The sequence below is a fragment of the Solanum verrucosum genome, unplaced genomic scaffold (assembly GCF_900185275.1).
Source record: "Solanum verrucosum unplaced genomic scaffold, falcon-dt-bn FXZP01000154.1, whole genome shotgun sequence".
NCBI classification, from domain to species: Eukaryota; Viridiplantae; Streptophyta; class Magnoliopsida; order Solanales; family Solanaceae; genus Solanum; species Solanum verrucosum.
The window spans coordinates 444673-465645 of NW_026020217.1; the positions used below are offsets into that span (position 1 = coordinate 444673).

General features: G+C 31.1%; 2 protein-coding genes across 2 annotated transcripts; both read left to right on the plus strand.

The window, feature by feature from the left end:
• Positions 1-3026: 3026 nt before the first annotated feature.
• LOC125830763 (TORTIFOLIA1-like protein 4) lies at positions 3027-6520 on the plus strand. The gene is made up of 4 exons (XM_049509934.1): positions 3027-3839; positions 4033-4141; positions 5144-5727; positions 5897-6520. Exons 1-4 carry the CDS (start codon positions 3051-3053, stop codon positions 6353-6355), a joined length of 1941 nt encoding a protein of 646 aa, XP_049365891.1. The 5' UTR covers positions 3027-3050; the 3' UTR covers positions 6356-6520.
• An 8943-nt stretch (positions 6521-15463) lies between these two features.
• LOC125830786 (glycosyltransferase family 92 protein RCOM_0530710) lies at positions 15464-17920 on the plus strand. Its single transcript, XM_049509956.1, has one exon. It carries the CDS (start codon positions 15663-15665, stop codon positions 17472-17474), a length of 1812 nt encoding a protein of 603 aa, XP_049365913.1. The 5' UTR covers positions 15464-15662; the 3' UTR covers positions 17475-17920.
• The last annotated feature ends 3053 nt before the right edge of the window (positions 17921-20973 follow it).

The following is a 20973-nucleotide window of genomic DNA, read 5'->3' on the forward strand; positions in this document are numbered from 1 at the left end:
TTTATAACTGTGATATTCGGATTAACCGCATCTCGTATTTTTTTTATTTTAAAATAAGTGTTATTTAAACGAGAAGTATCTAGTTAAAATGTTTTATTAAGAGTTGATGTGTTTAATTTAAACAAAGTTTAGTTCAAATATTTAAGAGATTGCTTGGTGAGGCTCAAAAATCTTTCTTTCACATTTTTTCTGTGTCTCAATTATGATTGATTAGCTTCTTTCTTGTGCAAGCTACGATCTAACTCCTTGATATATGTTGCACTATGTGATCTTTCGGATTATGTATTAAGTTTATATTTAAGTTTGAGTTGCAATCACTCTGTGCAATTACATTACAATAATTAGGAAAAGGAAAAAATGACAAATATACCCTCAAACTATCGTAAATAGTATGTAAATATCTTATGTTATACTTTTGAGATATTGGTGTCCCTGCCGTCCAAAAACTAGAGTATATATACCATTTATACTAACGGACGTGTCATAATTTTATCCATCGACCCGACATTTATTAAATATCGGATCAACGGATAATATTGTGTCACGTGTCCCTATTTAGTCTTTCGCTATAGTGAAGGGCATATATGATCTAGTTTTTTTGACGGCAGAGGCACCAATATCCCAAAAGTATGACGGAGGATATTTACATATCATTTATAATAGTTCGAGGATATATTTGTTTTTTTTCCTATGGGAAAATGAAAATATTGGGTAGCAACAATATTATCCAATTCATTTTATCAAAAGTTTTAACTTAGGTTGTATTTATTATTATTTTTAAAGTGAGATATTCCTTGGCCCCTCAAAATACCCAAAATGATATATATGGACCATTCTGGTACAAGTGATTAATCTTGTTTGTAGAAATTGTATGACCCATTTTTTTCAAGTACCATTGATATATATATAGTTGTCGTTTGGTATGCGGTACAAAGTAAGATATTTTGAAATTAAATTTTAAATAAGATTTGTACTGTGTTTGATACATCAGGATACATTTATATTGTCTATTAAATACAATATAATTTTTATTTCATGGTTAATCTTAAGATATTTCATTTTATCCCATTCAATTTAAAATTATTTTATCACATTTTTAATCTCCCAAATGACATAAATTAGTCCAAAATTATAATATTAAAACTATAATTTCAAAATAATTCAATTCACATACTAAACGATCACGTATAGTTAAGTGAGTACATATTAACCTTCATTTATTTATATGGTAAGAGATGATTTGGTTGGGAATAAGTTATCTCGAAATTATTAATTTTGAGATAAGTTATTTCGACAAAAATTATTTCATCATATATATGCGATAACTTATTCCATCACTATAGCAAAAATGATGAAATAAATAATTCAAGTATTAACTAGTAACAATTTAACTATAAAATATTTATTTTAGCCTTAATAAAATGATTTACAACCACACAAATTTCTATAATTCATTTTGAACCACAAGTTTTAAAATTCCTTTCTTTCTTAAACTTCATTCCGAGTCAAACTACCTCACATAAAATGAAACGAAGGAAGTAATACCTCCGATCAAACATGAAATAAAATAACTCTATATATTATTTCGAAATTATTATACCTTATACTTCCTCCGTCCCATTTTATGTGGCACCATTTCCTTTTTGGTCAGTCCCAAAAAGAATGTCCCATTTTCTTATATGGTAAGTTTATAAAGGTACAATTCCTCTTTTATCCTTGTTGGTCCCACTTAATCTTAAAATAATACTCCAATACATTTATGAGGAGAGAGAAAAAAAAGTCTACTTTTTAAAGGGCAATTTGGTAAACATTTCAAAGTCTTCATTTATTTCTTAAACTCCGTATCCGATCAAATATGTCACATAAAATGGAACAGAGAGAGTACTTCGCAATAAAATGAGCCTTTTGAAAGTATACCAAAGTTGGTAGGGAGTAATCTTCTTGCAGTGGAGAAGAATATAATAAGTCAGATGAATGTATCTAGTGATGTAATAGGACAATCTTGTGATATTTAAAAAAAGATTTAGTAGGTACCTATATATTAATCATAACAACAATTTGGAGTTGATATTACTATAATTCCCACCACAATTTCACATTTTGAAAAAATAAGTAATTGATCAATATTGTTCAATTTATAATTCTTGTTAAAAAATAGACCTAAATTAATAGTAATAATAATAACAATAATTGAATTAAGTATACAGTAATTTCACCCATAATTTCACATTTTGATAAAAAAATTGACTAATATTACCCAATTAATAGTTTTCGTTAAAAAAATAGATTTATAACTATAATCGGAGCATATCTTACTTAATGCGCTCCTCTCTCCCTCTTTTCTAGCCAATACCAATAGCATCGTTTTTTTAATAGGACAAAGCTAAAAATATGATGAATAAAATAAATAAGATGAGAAAAATATGTGAAGGACTTCACTATAGTATATGTCGAATGCTTGTAGTAAGGAATTAATCTCCCTTTATTATGGTAAAATAAAAGTTGGTAGCTTATATGAATTATTTCAAGGTAAATAACCGCTTGATTCGATATTATTATTTCAATTAAATATTATTATATTTTCGACCACAACCTTACATTTGACAATTAAAATTAATTAATATTGTTCAATTAATAATTCTTGTTAAAAAAGTAGACATATAATAATAACATTATGAGTATATGATATATTTTTGTATGATATTTATTTATTTATGAAATATAATTATTATTATTAGTGATTAATAATAATAATTATTATTATTATATTTATAAGAAGTTCCACTGTAACCAGCTGAGCCATCGTGCAGACAATAAATTCCCTGCCTAACTTATCGCACTACTCCTTCCCACGTTCCTTCTGTAACATATAAAACCAGCTCCATTGACTGCTACATTCACACTTCACTTTCCTTTTTTCCCTCTCATTTCACCACCGCCGCTGTAACCGTCGCCGGCGGTAACTTCAATCTTACTCCGGCGATCTACATTTCCGTTTCCGGCCTCACTGTTACCTTTCAGCCGACGGAGTATTTTCCATTTTGCCATCAATGGCGCTACAGAGACAACCTAGTGATCTGAAAAACAGAGTGAATACTTGTCTCAATAGATTATCTGACCGTGATACTCTCACCGTTGCTACGAATGAGCTGGAGTCTATAGCTAGGAGTCTTAACAGTGAAGGTTTTGGTGCATTTTTGACTTGTATTTCGAGTACGGACTCTTCCGATAAATCACCGGTGCGTCGGCAATGTGTTCGGCTTATCGGCGTACTCTCAGCGTCTCACGGAGATGCTTTATCACCGCATCTAGCGAAAATGCTTTCTACTGTACTCCGGCGACTTCGTGACCCTGACTCAGCTGTTCGCTCTGCTTGTGTAGAAGCTGTTTCCTCCATTGCGTCGGAAATTACTCAACCGCCGTTTTCGTCTATTTTGAAGCCGTTAATCGATGCTATTATGCACGAGCAGGATAATAATTCGCAGATCGGAGCTTCGCTTTGCCTTGCTGCGGCAATTGAAGCATCACCTGATCCCGAGCCGGCGGAGCTGAAGAAAATGTTGTCGAAGCTCATGAAATTGGTGAAGAATGATTCCTTTAAAGCCAAACCGGCGTTACTGTCGCTCATTAGTAGTATTGTTAGTGTTGGTGGTGCTTCCAATAAGAATGTATTGAATAGCTTGGTTCCAATTACAGCTGAGTTGTTGAGTAGTGAAGATTGGACTGTGCGGAAGGCTGCGGCGGAGACATTGGGACGGTTGGCTGTTTCCGAGAAAGAGTTGTTGTCAGAGTTGAAGGCGTTCTGCATCACGTCATTGGATAGCAGAAGATTCGATAAGGTACAAAATACATGAACTACAGTAAATCTATTTACCATAAAGTTTAGAAATGATTGATAGGAGAACTTCATTACCTTTTGTCATTTATTTTTGAAATGGAGTAATAATAGACTGCTGATCTTATTCTAATCTAAAATCTTATAAATTTATTAAGATGAATTGGCTTATACAATACTCTGCTTTGAATCTATAGGTGAAGGTTGTGAGAGAGACAATGAATCGGGCGTTAGAATGGTGGAAGGAAGTTCCAGGTGCTTCAGATGATGTTTTGCCTCAATTACAATCCAAGTTTCCACAGAAAGGTAACTTCCAATAAAAGCTAATCTGTTCTGTTGAAATAATTTATTTTTTTCTTTGTAGAAAGGCTTGGGGTTTAAATAATTCTTGGATTTCCTTAGTTTTCATATGTTATTACTATGTTCTGTCAATAATTTTCTTTCCTTCTAAGCAATCACGGAGATGAGAGGATTCAAAAATAGCTAGTCATATTAAGAAAGAGCATTGAATAGTATTCAAATTGGATTTAGTTTCGAGTTTGTTAGAGAGATTATGTTAACACAAGGTCCCTTGAATGTTGATTGACTGAAGTGGAATCTGAATTCCTCTACTCTACGAAAACGGAAATATTGGCTCAAAATGAAGCTTACTGAAGATTGTCGTAGGCATGGTGTGAAGTTTTTTGTTTATGACGAGAGAGTTATATTCTGGTCAGTATGGTTGAAAATAGGGAGATGGTTACCGAGCTTTTTTACTATTTTACCTTTCCACTCCTGCACAAATTAAAATCTGTGAACTCCTTTTCTTCCTAAAAGTTCTTTTTCAAGTTTTTATGTTCTCCAGAGTCCAGACAAAACACTTGTTTTTTCTGATTGATCATCACATGCTATACACATGCTTAGAAACTTATCTTGTCAGATGAGTCCAGGTCCAGGGAATCTTGGACTTTAATTAACCCTTAGTTTCCATACTTCCAGTTTCATTGATTGAAAATTAGTCCTTTTAGTAACTAAACTATTTCAGCCACATCTGCATCGTAATTACTTTGTTCCAGCTTTGGTTATAGTGAGCTTTCGGGCTATTTTCCCTTTTCAAGTGTTGCATCTTTGTCTCCTGTCCTTATTGCTATTTTTATGTCAGCTGTTACATAACTGTATGCCATGTTTCTACTAGAGATTGCCATGGATTCTTCCTATTTTCATCTTTAAGCTCTTATTGTAAATGCATTACTTTATTCACCTACTTTCTGCTACTAAAATTATCCTATGAGGTGCCATATTTACAGAACTATGAATTTGTGTCTCCAGATTGTGTTAGTGGTGCCTGTTCTCCAACTCCTTCCAAAAGTTCGAGTGAGACAGCTACGGAAACCCCTCAGCCAAAGAAAGCAATCCGCTCAACCAAGTCACTTGCATCCAGTAGTTCTTCCTCGATCACCTCCCAGAAAAATAGTTCTATTAGGTTCCGCCGCACAAAATCAAATGTTACGAGCTCCTGTAAGCTGGATTTTAGAAAATCCCCTGATGCAAAAGCAAAGCACACTGTTTCACAGGCTTCTTCGTTGGAGGTAGCTTGTGAAGAACAGAAGAGTCAAAATCTTAGAGTTCAAGGTTCAGTGGATTCAGTTAGTTGTAGCAGTTCAAACTCAGAAGTAAAGTCAACTCTATTCAACAGACCACCGGATGAGAAGTTCCACAGATATGGTAATTCACAGTTTGGGTCTCGGGTTATTCCGCTCTTTGAGGACTACAATGACAACATGGATGTACCTGATGAAAACATCAACGAAGATGCACTCTTGAGTCATAGAGAGTACGAGAATTTCTGTTCTGTCAGCAAACAGCTTGTTCAGATTGAAAATCAACAGTCCAGTTTGTTAGACCTCCTGCAGGTACATTTGTCTTCTCCTTCCCTCAACACCCCTTCAAACATCATATTTAACTTTTGGTCTCCATTAAGTTGATGTCACAACCTGTAGTCTCCCCTATTTAAGAGGAATGAGTTGTATATTTGTGCCAAGAGACACATGCTGAGCTCAGCCTATTTCTTCTTCATTGCAGGGATTTATTGGCAGCTCACGAAATGGAATGAATTCCTTAGAGAAACGTGTAAATGGTTTGGAGAGATTACTTGATGAAATGCAATATGATTTGGCAATAACAACAGGGAGGATTTCAGATACTGATTTTACAGGAAGTACATGCGGCATGATCCCTCGTGCAGAATTTTTAGGTCCTAAGTTTTGGAGAAGTCCAGAAGGGCAAAATTCACAATCAAGAATATCCTTCTCCACTGGGAGCCAGGATGTAGTGTATAGTCAGCCAGAAACGTATGCTACCAAGCAGAACAAGAATATATCTTCAGCAAAGCAGTTTAGTATCAATCAGAATGAAGCATTACGTTCTTTCTCTGGTAGAAGAAAAGAGAGAACAGCTCGAGATGGCGAAACTGCAGGTTTTTGTCATGTCAGTAGGCATAACGGAACTTCATTCACAAATTGCATACAGCAGCAAAATTGAGCCTTAGGTGATTGTTTTCTTTAGCTTGACATGATGATTGTTTGATTATTGAAGACATACTTGTCTGTTGTCTCTAATCATCGCAATACTTAAAAGTCTTCTATAATATTATAAGTTTGAATAAATGGTTCGCGCTCTCATCAACTTTTGTAGATTCTTCTTTCAGGTCGTGTTCTGTATCTTTTAATTCTCATTTACAACATATTTTTTGGACTAGATGAAACCTAATCCTTCACACCTGGCTGTACTCATCTAGAGGTCACAGTGTTTTGTTTCCCATGAGCACAATTGGTGGTCAGTTGGTTCTCCATAGTTTATGACTCTTGCTATATTAGTTTCTGATTCTTCACTGTTATTTGACAGTCACTAATAGTTTCCTCATTAGTAAAAAATTGTTTGTGTTGGTCTTTTTTCTCAAGCATAAATCGAATAGTCCTTCATGTTACTCATAGAAGGGTCGCGTACACATTTCCTTGGAACACATTCTTAAAGCTAATACAATCTCTCAATCATATGTTGTTCTTTTACAATTATACTCACCGGTTGAAGATTTTTGTTTGTGTTAGTAACAAATGATAATCTCTTCTCTCTTAGCAGGTTTTGCGTAGTTAGTCTCAATGCTGAAATATTTGGATAGTCTTTGTCCCATCTGAATCTGGGCAGGGAAACCATGTACTACTTGAAAAGTTCAAAGCTGTTTGCTGTGAAGAGAAGTCCAAGGAATTTATCAGAGACGAAGACAAGTTTTCAATATTTATACCTGGTCATTTGGTTATGTTTAAGGGCCAGTGAGGGCAAGCAATGGGGGGTCTGTACAGAAGCTCTGAATGTTGTTAAATCCTGTTTATGCTTATTTATTCTGCTTTCTGATTCTAATAATCCAATGATTGTTCTGTGAAATGCTATTCATTCTTCCAAAGGAGGAAAGTGCAAATATTAGTCAAATTGGGGCCCTTTCCTATTGATATCGACGACTATTGGATTTGAAAAATAATTCTGTTGATTCACACTAGGACTTGTTTTGTTCCCTGGTTGTCGACAAGTATACTTGAGCATATACCATAGCTGTTTGAGCTGTGAGACGACTCATATTGACAACTCTATTCATACATCTATTTGTCTAATGTCTAATCTAATGTAAATATCTCGTGCTTCGCAAGTAGGGTCTATTGAGGGTAGAACGTTCACAAATCATACTCTAGACTTGTGGAGGAGTAAAGAGGTTGTTTTTGGAAGACCCTTGCCTCGAATACTACATATCAAAATAGGTTTGGAAAAAAAGAGAAAAAGACTATGAAGAAAAACAAAGCAATTAATAAGTAAACAATAATAACAACAACAAAATAATGGTTAATCTAAACACACAAACAAAGACTATATTGAATTGCAACCATAAAAAAAAAACACTTGTTATTTCAAAAAACTAATGTTAACACCAACTTGTTTAATTTCCATCTCACATCTATCGAAAGTAAAATTAGGAACTTTGACATTGTATGCCAAGTTATCAACCATATGACTTAAAATAACTTAATACAATTTAGTCTTTTTCTATATAGCATTGTTCAAGAGCTACTGACGAATTGAGAGTATTTTTTCTAGAGGTGAAATTGGATGATATAATCTAGATGAGATCGATGATAGTGGAAATAGAGAGTTTCTCCAATATTTTCATCTGTTTTGGTGTAAATCAAGATTGATAGTTAAATTCATGCCTTAATTATATACATGCCAATTGCCAAAAATACAGTGAGCCCTGGATATAGGAAAAACTACTTAATTATACATATATTCCTATCATAAATACTAATCCATTCTACAGTTTAAAATAATTATATATTGTCTTATTAATTAAAAATTTTGTACCAATTTTCAAGTCTGTTGCATGTATTAAAGATACTTGATATGTATCTTGATACTAGACCGTAGATACTTCCTTCGTCTGACAATACTTGTCCATCATACTAAAAATAGATGTCCAACAATATTTGTCTAACAATATTTGTCCACTTTATGAAATCCATAGATAATTTTACACTTAGTTCCTAATTTACCCTTTTCATTAATTATAGTCATTTCCCTATTACATTTCTGAAGACATTGTATTCAAAGGGGGATATAACAAAATTACCCTTCTATTTATAGTTTCTTAAGGGGTGTGCCAAGTCAACAGTGGACAACTATTGTTGGACAGAGGGAGTACATTCTAAAAAGAGCATCTTTCACATATAACAAACATAAAAATCATATTTGTATGTTATAATTATAGTTTGCATAATTGCGCTCCATAACATATTTTATGTTTGCTATGAACCTTTTGTTTTGTATAATTCGCTAGATACATCCAATTTTATACAAATTGTTCAGTTTTGTATAGATTCATTTATACATTGTAATTTGTATAATAAGATCTGTATTTGTATAATTATAAGTGTATAAGATGAAAATATATGTATTTGTATTTATATATACACTTTTCTCTCGCTTTATTCAAACACAAACGCATTTCATACATTTTATACATTTGTATACCAAATGGGTAATTGTATACCGAAAATGGCTAATTGTATACCGAACCAAATGGCAAAAAAATGGAATGTTTGTTGCGAATTACAAATAAAATAAACTATGGCTATAACATTTAATTTGAATTAATAGTTTGCTATTTCATACAATTTTCCCTTCTAAAAATACAAATACATAGGGAGAGGAAAACGAGAGAGTAAGTGGATCTCAGATATATGTAAATCATACTAGATACATGTATCTTTGATACTAGATAGTAGGATACATAGGGAGAGAGGCGAATGAGAGAGTTAGTGCATCTCATAAATATGTAAATCACACTTGAATATAATGTATATAAAATAAACTACACCTAATTTAACCCACATGTATATGTGTGGTCCAAATACATATATCTGGTGAAGTAAATATGATACAAAAGATAATTTTGAAAACTGAAATAAAGACATCTAATTAGATTCTAAACTAATGAAATTTGTGTTATTTGTCACGAATTTATGCAACAAATGACGTGAGTGATCCGATCAACTCTCTTGTATTTGACACATAATGGCCCAACTTAAGATGAAGAGTGACCCAATAATATGATTTAGACATTTTCTAATTGGATTATAATGATGGACCTGCAGGCATATACAAACATGGTCACAAACATTCGAGTTGTCACAATTTCTTTTTTCGGGACATAAATTTATATTTTTATGTCATAATATTCTTCAAGTTATGTACTTGAGTGAACGGTTTTTCGAAAAATATCTCTCTACCTTTTCGAGGTAATGGTAAAACCTGCGTACATTTTATCCTCCCAAACTCTATTTAGTAAAAAAATTGATGAATATGTTATTGTTGTTATTAATATTCTTCAAGTTATGTTATGTGCTCCTATAGATACAAGTTCAATTGATAAATGGCCAATCGTGAAATTTAATGGGAAAAAAATTGCTTTCTAATCCCTCTATCCAACAATAGTTGTCCACTCTTGACTTGACATACCCCTTAAGAAACAATAAATAATAGGGGTAATATTATTAAATTATCCTTTGACTTTATTAAATTTAATGTTTTGATGAATGTATTAGATAATAAATAGTGTTTAATAGCAAGGGTAAAATAGACACAAAATTAAATTATCTCTTGATATTCTAAATTAGACAAGTATTATTAAATAACTATTTTTAATATAGTGAACAACTATTGTTGGATGGATGAAATATTTTCGAATTGTCACAGTTTTTGTGAATTCCACTTTGGTGAAGTGGACCAAATGTGAAAATGAATGCTAATTTCTAAGCATACGTATAAAGCAAGGCATTTTAATAAAGTGGTCTCATAAATTTATGGTTTGCAATCAATGCTCATTTACCAAAGTTGGTATATCCAAACTTTTATTCTGTTACCCTTGTTCTACACTAAGATGATGAGGTGATACTATGATCAATATTCTAGTGCGGAGCTAGAAGTTTGGGTATAAATTCGGTTGAGTTCAGTAATTTTTATTTAAATAATGTATTTGTATTAAAAAGTTATTAAATATGTACAAATATTATGTTTAGAATTCAGTAATTAACACTTGAAATCGTCGTTACAACATTCAGAACTCATACACTTAAAATTCTAGCTTCGCCTATGTAAATATTTGTCATCTTTTTCAAATGAAGTACAATAACTCAATAAGTTATCTAGATATTATTACATGTTTTCTTTTGTCTCAATTTGTATAATTGATTTTTCTAGTCGGTCTAAAGAAAAGATATATTCAATATTTATTAATAATTTAGTTACAATATTAATTTTATCCTTAATGAAATGATGTATAATCAAACAAATATCTATGACCTATTTTAAACTATAAATTTTAAAATTTCCTATTTTTTAAAATAAAATATTCATGTAACTTGGTTACTAAATAATACTTGATTAATGTATATACTCTGTTTCATTTTATTTGATTTTTTGTATCAATACTAGATTTTTTTTACTTCTCTATTTAACAAATCGAGAGTTTAATTACATTTTTCTCTATTAGTCTTAGTATCCAATAACTATATAAAATAGTACTAATCAAATTTAGAATTTCAAAGTATAATTAATAAGATTAGTTTAGTAAAATACATCATTAATTAAAATATTTTTAAAAAAATGTGTTTGAGACCAACATGGATCGAGTAACATGAAAGGGGGAGTATTTGATTGCCACTAAATTAATTGAGAAAAGATTCAAAACTTATTCGTCATTAGTTCATAATGGAATTTTCACAGTTAATGCTTAGTTATAGGCTTATAGCCAACAATCAACATGGAAACTGCATATAAATTTCAAGGGGCCTCTTACCTATTGATTTTATACGAGACTGATTCAAAATTTAAGTTTTCTGTTAAAAGAAAAAACAGAGATTAAGATTAAACGATAAGTATACACTTTATCACAAATTGTGAATTATTAGTGGTCCATACATAAAATAGAAATAGGATTTGTTTGAAAATAATGTAGTATTTTGGAGTTTTTTTCTCGAATTAATTATATGATTTAGTATAAATATCCCGAAAATTTCACCGTTAAACACTCATAAATTCAAACACCCATAATGAAAAAGGATTCATTGGAATCATTAGCTGTTGTTGAAATTTTTCTGGCAAAAGTCAACTCTTTTCCTTTATATCCTCAAAATAAAATCATTTTTATTCTTTGTTGAATATAAAATATTACTCCTATTAAACTTTTACTACTACAAAATATTTATTATAAACCATACACCATATTTTTATTAGAAAAAAAGTAATTTATATCTGAAGATGCATTTAGTGGCATTGGGTGGATAAATAGTGAGCTTTGAGATAGCAAATGACTGACACACGAATATTATTATTATTAATTATGATTATTAAATTATTTATTACATAAGTAGTAATAACAATAATATAAATATAATAAATCATTAAAAAGGGGAGACAGTGGCATGCTTGTGCCAGAAGATGTTTACAATGAAGCTGGTGCACACAGCCACTTTTATCTTTTTTTAAAAATATAATAAATAAATTAAATTTAAATAATTTTAAGCTTTTCATTTATTTTTAAAAATATATACTTTTATAGTCACATAAATATTATGCCACAAGAGTATTTAAAAGCAGTGACATAACCATATACAATATTGAATTAGTCTTTGAACTATCTTTTCGTCGAAAAATTATATTAAGAAATAATACTAAATATTCCGATTCGATTTTAAATTAATTTTTTTGACCATTGAGCTGTTGATTAAAATCAATCAATTGATACTTGTTCCTAAGACCTTGGCACAATTTACTCACAAATTCACATGGGAAGAATCTCCACGTTATGATTTTTGGAAACTGCATTATAAGTTCCTATTATTTATTTTTTCTCTGTCAAACATATATATATATATATATATATATATATAATTGTGTGGCTGTCAATAAGGAATTTAAGTTTCATGATTTTTTTTTATAGGACCACACAATTCAACGAAAAACAATTAATTTATTTTTTAAAGCAAAATAAAAATAATTTTTGTAATGATGAAGATAAATGACAAAATTGATTCATTATGTTTATGGTTAGGTTTAAAATGACCCCTTTAACTCATGAGCAATTTTGGTCTTCTAAAATTATAAAATCGAGCACTTATGTTTTTCTTCTATATTAAAAAATAATAATCTGGATATTAGATGTTATGGGAACTTAGAAGAAAAATAATAGAAAACACCATGAAAGTCTCGTCCAATCTTTAAAATTACAATCCAAAAATTGCACCAAACACCAAAAATAGATAGTTTCTTTTTACAAAATTTGCATAGATCTGGCTCTAAAAATTAAGCGAAAATCACAGAAATCGTAAAAACTACAATTACAAATTCATGTGTTAAATCTTTTCTTGTAATAAATATTGTTAATCTGACGATAAGTTAAGATTAAATTATTTCATTTAGACCAAACATATTATCACCGTGACAAATTTAAAGAATCAAAATTGCTCAATCATATATTTAAAAAGTCATTTTGAACATATCCCAAACTTAAGGACCTGTTTTTTTCTTTAAAAAAATCATTTTCTAGATGTTTCTGTCTCTTTTTTTTTTAAGCTGATTTTTTTTTTGAACTTTTGTAGAGGGTTGCGTAGCTTAGCCTTCCAAAGCCAGCAAACATGCACCAAATCATGGAATAATTCATCCATTTTTTTTAATAAAAAAATCGAGTTAGCTTCCGCGCATTACATTATACTTTTTACTTTCTACCATCAACTATACTAGATAACTTTATTTATCGAAATTATAACAAATAAAAAAAAATCACCTAATATTTTCCGCCCTTTACCGGAATTTGAACCCGTAATTGATCAATTCAAGTAGAAAGAAGAAAAGAAAGACTAGACATGTACCAATAATTCCAAAAAAGAAAAAGAAAAAAGAAGGAAAATTATAAGTTGATTACATGCTAATAAAGTGATAAAGGTTACACCTAATAAACACTAAACATCTATTAAAAAAAACAATTGATATAGCTTCAAGTTTTAACATAACCGTATATCAATCCAACTTTTTTAACAAATAAAAAAGTGAAAATGTCCGAAAAATAAATTAAACGAAAGATACTAGAAAAGAGAAATCAATGGTAACGAAAATACTAAAATCGTTACTATCATTAGTTTTACATCAATAAAGTTTAATTCTTCGTTCCATCATCCATCTTATCTAATATTAGTTAAATGCCAAAAAAATTTGTCACTTTTTGCAATATATGATAAGGTTTAAATATAATCCAAATAATTATAATTTATAATTATGAATAGACAAGATTGAGAGGAAAATAGCTGGTCTAAATTGGCAACGTTAGCTTTTTTGTTCATTTTCACTCACGTTCTTTTGTTCTCCACCGGCAGAATTTTATTTTTAATGATAATGAAATAAAATGAATATACTTTATAGTATTCCAATAAGTATAATACATAATAGTATTTAAAATATTGCTTGTAAGTTGGAAACAATTGGTTGGTTGATTTTGGAAGTGAAAGCAGCCATAAATTAAATTCCAAGTGGAGTGATTTAATAGTTCTCTTAAATTTATTACTTGTATTATTGGCAAAGTACGATTAATAATAGGAAAAATTAAAGCTAATTAACGATAAAGCTTTGAATAAAAACCATCCGAAAGTTCCCAGCTGGCTGGCTGCGCGTGTGACCAAATTCTTGGACTAGTTTTATTTTTTTTCATTCTCGAGCTTGAACTCGAGAATTCTGATTAAGAGTGTATTTGGTATGGAGGAAAATATTTTTCTTATTTTTTTATATTTTATTGGATAAAAATTTTGAAAAATATTTTCTGTAGAAAAACATGTTACTTAAAAATAAGGAATATGACCTTTTTAATAGAAATAAGAAAAAAAAAAAAAATTTTACCAAAAAAAAAAATATAATTTTTTTTTTTATAAATGACATTCTATATTTATTGTATTCTCTGCACCTTTCCAATGCCTCCAACCCCTGCTAACTATTCTAAGAAAATGTTTTATAGAAAAATAATTTCCATGAAAAATATTCTCCTTTCATGTGAATGAATCTCCACCATATTGGTGACTAGTTTTCACTTTGCTCATGCCCTCTTGAAGAGGAGGGGCTACACCTTTTAATGATTTTATAGCATGAATTTGAGCAATCGAGATGTTAAAAGAGGGTATCCAAAATCATATAGAATACAAAAATGAAGAAGTAATAAAACAACATAAATTGAAAAAAAAAAATACCTTCTCTATTCTAATATTTATGATATGAGTATCTAACATTTACTATAAATCAAAATAATTTACAATTTTAACTATTTAATAGATAAGTAAAAAGTTGAAACAACAAGCAAAATCATTTGACTTAAAAAAATTAACAATGGAACAAAGGAATAATAATACACCTTATGTCTCTAATTACTTGTGTACTTTTGAATTGATACACCTATTAAGAAAATAATAATTGACATAGTAAGTTTACTATTTTACCCCTATTAATTATAAAGTGAATGAATTAAAAACTTAAGATTTTCAAAAAATTCTACTTTTTTAAAGTAATTAATTGAGGGTATAATAAGTAAAAAATATTGTCCTTTCTTGATTTGTCAAAATGGACAAGTAATTAGGAACAACTAAAAAAGAAAATGTAGACAAGTAATTAGGGACAGAGGGAGTATATATTAGAAAGTGAAAATAAGGTTTTTCTTCAGTGATCGTGGTGAAGTGATAAATACTTCTTTACCCTTAATCAATTTGAGTTTGAGTTCCCGTAGATACAAGTAAGGAGACCTTTAACTCCCAATATAAAACTTTCCTGCATAAATTTGGATTTAATCGAGCTTATATATGAATATCAAACCCCGAATAATTCATACACGCGCTATGCCATCTCAAATCCAAATAAACAGCTACAAAGCAGCCATTTTTACTCTTTTTCCTTTTCTAGTACTGTCTTTAACAACAGTAACCAAATATTTTTTTAGTATTAGTAGAGTAAAATATTCTTCTTCTTCTTCTAAACGCGTAGATCAGTAGTATATCTCTCCGACAATTACTAAAGATTACACAAAAAAAACTTTGATAATAATAAAATCACTGTCGGCACCCACAAAAAACCAGCAAAAACAAGAAAAACACCAAGAACCAAGAACCAAAAACTCCTTCAAATTCAATTTTTTCCTTATTAGATCTGCAAAAAGAACCAATCTTTAACACCCCTTTTACTTACAGATCCAAAAATCTGCAAAAAAAGAAAAAAAATGGATTCTTCAGAGCAACGTCGTAAGAGGAAAAGGATTTTCAGACCATCTTCTCCAACAGCAACTATTGTTTATTTCTTCTCTGTAAGGTCTTTTGTTTTATGTTTTAGTTTTTTGATTTTTCTTTTCCTTCTTTCTTATCAGATTCCTTTTAGTTCCTCTGTTTTTCGACCTGTTTTAGTTGTTTCAAGATTGTCTTTACTGTCGTCTTCTTCTGATTTTTTGTCTACTTCACAATCATTTCAAGATTTTGGTAGTAGTTCCTTATTGCATTTACAAATTGAGGGTCGGGTTTTGTTTCCTGATCATGTTTTGTTGTTGGTGAACAAAAATGATTTATTCAGTAAAAATACGAACTTTGAGTGTGTTTATGGTAGAAATAGTACTGGTGATGATGTTGGTGTTGTAAAGGAGAAATCTTTTTCAGTAGATGTTTATGGTGAATCTGAATTTGGGGTTCTTGTTAGATGCCCACTTCCTCCTGTTAATTATTCAGCTGTGGTGAATTTGAGGAAGTTTAGTGGAAATGGGCTGTGGAAAGAGAGTAATCAGACAGTTAATTCTTGGGAAAATGTGGCTTATGCTGCTACTTTGGATGGGAACACAGTAGTTGTGTTTGTGAAGGGATTGAATTTGAGGCCTGATAGAGAATCCGATTCGAGTCAGTTTAGTTGTTATTTTGGTTTGGGAAATTTCGAAAAAGAGGGAAGATTTGCACTTAGGACAAAGGCTATTACTGCTGCTCAAGAGGTTGTGAGGTGTGCATTGCCATTGAGTATTAGGAAAACCCCTGAGAAGGCTCGAGGGATACGAATAACTATCGGTATGTTGCCTCATATTCATGCTAAAGCTCATGAACATGTGCTTTTGCCTTCGGTAGCTAAGATTACTGAATTGAAATCTGAGGGAAGGGGGAATGTTGAAAATGGGAAGTATGATCTTTGTGTGTGTACCATGGTGTGGAATCAAGGTTCAGCGCTTCGTGAATGGATTACGTATCATTCTTGGCTTGGAGTTGAGAGGTGGTTTATTTACGACAATAATAGTGATGACAATATAAAGGATGTGATTGAAGAGCTTGAGACAGAGAATTACAATGTCACACGACATGTTTGGCCGTGGATCAAGACTCAAGAAGCAGGTTTTTCGCATTGTGCTCTTAGAGCGAAGAAAGAATGTAATTGGGTATCGTTTATGGATGTGGATGAGTATTTCTACTTTCCGTATTCTAATCCAGGGCATCAAAGTTTGAGAAGCACAGGTTATGCGGGACAGGATTCCCTTCGATCCCTCGTGGCAAATGTATCATCATCGTCACCAGGAATTGCGGAGATCAGAACAACTTGCCATAGTTTTGGACCGTCTGGTCTGAATTCAGCTCCCTCTCAGGGTATCACTGTCGGATACACTTGTCGTCTTAAGAGCCCCGAGAGACACAAATCAATCATACGTCCCGATGCTTTGGACACCACTCTCCTCAATGTGGTGCATCATTTCCACTTGAGGAAAGGATTTAGGTACATGAATTTGCCACAAAGTACTGCAGTGATAAACCACTACAAATACCAAGTGTGGGAGGTATTCAGGGCGAAATTTTTCAGACGAGTAGCTACATATGTCGTTGATTGGCAGAACAATCAAAATGAAGGATCAAGGGATAGAGCACCTGGTTTAGGGACAGAGGCCATTGAGCCACCAAATTGGCCATTACAATTCTGTGAAGTTTGGGATACCGGCCTCCGAGACTTTGTTTTGTCAAACTTTGCTGATTTATCAACTGGTTTGTTGCCTTGGGAGAAGTCTTCTTTCTAATCACTGAATCCCAATGACTATCGTAGAGAAAGGAAGTCTAGAAGCTAGGACTTTATTCTCCTTTGGACACGAACACTATTCCGTTCTCAATGGAAATACGCCTTAAAGATTGAACAACAATAAGAGAACTCAACGTTCAATCTAAGCTAGGGAGCTTGAAAAAAAGGCCCGAAGCCAATCCCAGGGAATAGTAAAGTTTCGTAGGGTCTTTCTGTCCAGGTGCAGGTAGTCCGTCGTTGTAGAGAAGATGATCACTATAAGATTCAATTCTTTCTTCATTCCATCGCGATTGTATCAAACTTTCCTTAGCTTTTGTAGACAAGATATCCACACAATAGCTTAGAATAGGAATTTTTTCCTTCTTTTTTGAATATATTTGTAATCATTCTACAGTGTAACATGATATTTTTCATTAAATGAGATCTACTCAGTCAATTCTTTTATCATTCTTATTAGCATTGAACCTTGCCTTATTCTACCCTCCATTTTTGGGCAACTTTTAATTGGTAACATGACATAATATCTGGAAAATGTCAAGCGAAAACTATGAACGCCATGAAGTAACAAGTATAAAGTGTTTTCTTCTCATCTGTCCTAGTCTTGATGTCGGAGTTCACTTGGTACTTGTCACTGGTTAGAGCTGACAGGTATCCCGTGAACTTAGTCACTTGAAATTTGAACTAGATAAATGTGAAATTGGTGATTACCAAAACAGAAGCAGAATTCTCCAAAAAGTTTCATCCTCTTGACAATCAACATATTATACACCAACTTCCATGCCCAATTTTCTTGTTATAATAGTCTTGTAATAAGCGCAAAACATAGAAGTAGATTCAAAATTTAAACTTTATGAGTTCAAGTTCAAAATTTTACCACATGCTTTGACACGTATAGAGAATTTGAACTATCCATTTTGATTTTTAAGTTATTAAAAAACTCTGGATCACCAATAAGAAATGAAGAACAAATAGTAGTAGAAGATAATAATTTGACATGACATATATAAAATTGGACACATAGAATTAGATAAGGGTTTGCTTTAATAAATAATATGAAGTAATCTTGGAATATCCAAAATCCTTCAAATTGAATACAAAGCATTATTCATAAAACAACATAATAAGCCAATAATTGGCAGTCATTTTTTACTAATTAATTAAAAATTAGGTTCACAGAAACAAGTATTAACCCCTTCAACAAACAAACAACCACCACTTTTATAATTTGCCTCAATACAAGCTGCATTACAATCTGGAAAATCAGAACATCTTCCTAAATTAATAGCTTTCTTAATAGCTTCAGTACCTGAAATCAAAATTAGAAGAGCCAAATAAAACAATCCAATTAGTAAAACTGATCTCTTAGTGGCCGCCATTTTTGTTGGATATTCATAGACTTCTAGACTGATAAGTTTCTGATCGTCTATAATGTTTAATACATCAATTATCATGTATGTCTAGGAAGGTCTATTTATATTTTAAAAAATGTATTCTCTAGAAATGTCTTTGAAATTATGTATCTTGAAATTGATTATGTTTCATATTTAATTTGTTTATTACTTGCTATGATGCTATTCTAATCTACATTGATTAGTAGTCAACTGTGATTGTTAGTTGTTACAGTAAAATACTCAGCATCTTATTATTTTAAAATTTGGAAGTTGAAAAGTTGAAAAATTGAAAAATTGAATTATCAAAATTTCAATTTAATATTGAATAATTATTTTACCTTTCAATTAATCATTACTCCCATAACAATTTAGAATGGCTCTATTCCATCGTAGTTAGCCAAACATATCGAGATCCATAAGAACGATCGGGTGGTCGAAATTCTGATACTACGGATATAGTTGAGTAAAAATTAAGGGGTATTTTGAGGACAACATCAATCTGTGACTTAGATGCCGACATTGATGAATCGAACCTATAGCAATGCCGTTCTCCTTGCCCGCCCCATCCGCTCTTAGTCAGCTAACCAAGAATCACAGGAATTTTCCCTTTCATTCGGATTTCCCTTCTGAGATTGGTTTTCCCTCCGCTTTAAACGTCTGTTTCCCGCCTGTTCATCCTGAACTTTTGATCCTATGTCGTCCAGCTTTCTTGGTGCTGTGGGTCTCAGTCTTCTAATGTCAGCTTTGTGGCAGGCCAATCGATCTCTGCTTGATTGGCCCAAACTGCATGATCGATCTGATGAAGATTCCCATGTAGATCTATGAAAAGCCGAATCAAATGGGAATATATATATATATATTCTTTTTTCTTTATTTCTAAAATTCTTTAGTGTGTTTATTTTATTTGTAGCTTAATCGTGCTAACTAAATCGATGTATGCCTTATTATATCTATAATTAATTTTTAATTCAAAGTTATTTCTTGAACTTTTTATGTGATTTTCATGTTGGTTTGAATTTTGATCATAGGCATTTCTATTTTCCAACCTTTCTAATTCTAAAATGTAATTCTTTTTTAATTTTTTTTTTTACTATATGAGATCAAACAATTAGAAAATATGCCACAAAATTTACCTTTTTAACACTTTAGTAATATCTAATGTTACAAAAAAATATTGAGGAGATATTATAGGTGAAGAGCTCATCAACATCAAGCTCTTGTTTTTAGTTCTGTTCAAAACAGAATCAAAACCGAAAATAAATAGTAATAAAAGATGAGAATTTGATCAGGGCCGACTCAACAACATTGGGGGTCTAAAGCGAACTTAAGAGAGGGGTCCTAATATTATTTTTTTCATCATATATACTTTAATTTAAAATTACTTTTCTTGCCATTTTAGATGCGAAACATCAGGTACTGTTTTATAATCAATTTGTTTTAATAATTCCTTTACAAATGATAATATAACTAATTCATTCGATCTCTCTTAAGACATTGCTGATCTTAAAGAAGATTTAATCAATTTTAATTTCAAAAAAACTTCTTTCGGCTGAGGTGGTTACTAGAACTGTTAGCATTATTCTATAAGCAATATGTGTATTTGGAAAGAATCAAGTCTTTTTATTTGATTTAGTATTTCCATTAGATCATTATCTTCTACTCGTATTATTTCCCTTAACACTTTAAGTTCAAAAATCAAATCTAAACCATCAATATCAGAATAACTATTACGTGTTAAAAAAAGTTCAAGGTTAAGACAATATCTTTTAAATTCTCATCATCTAGTGATCTCAATATTTTACCACTAAATAAGAAATTAAAAATATTTTCATATGTTTTTCAATTGGTTCAAATCTATTTTGAAGTGAAAAAATAGTTTGATCTACTATATATATATAAAATAATCAACTCTAAAAGATTCTTCAAGTGACTTTGTGATTTCGCTATCCATGTTTTCATCAAATTGTTTCTTATGAAATTCAAGTTTATTTTTATCTCATATGCAATTTCCTTAGGAGAAATCATAACACTCATCAAATAATTTAAAAATAACATATATAAGTAATTATTTTTTTAAAATGGCCCCCCCAAAATATATGGGACTCCTAG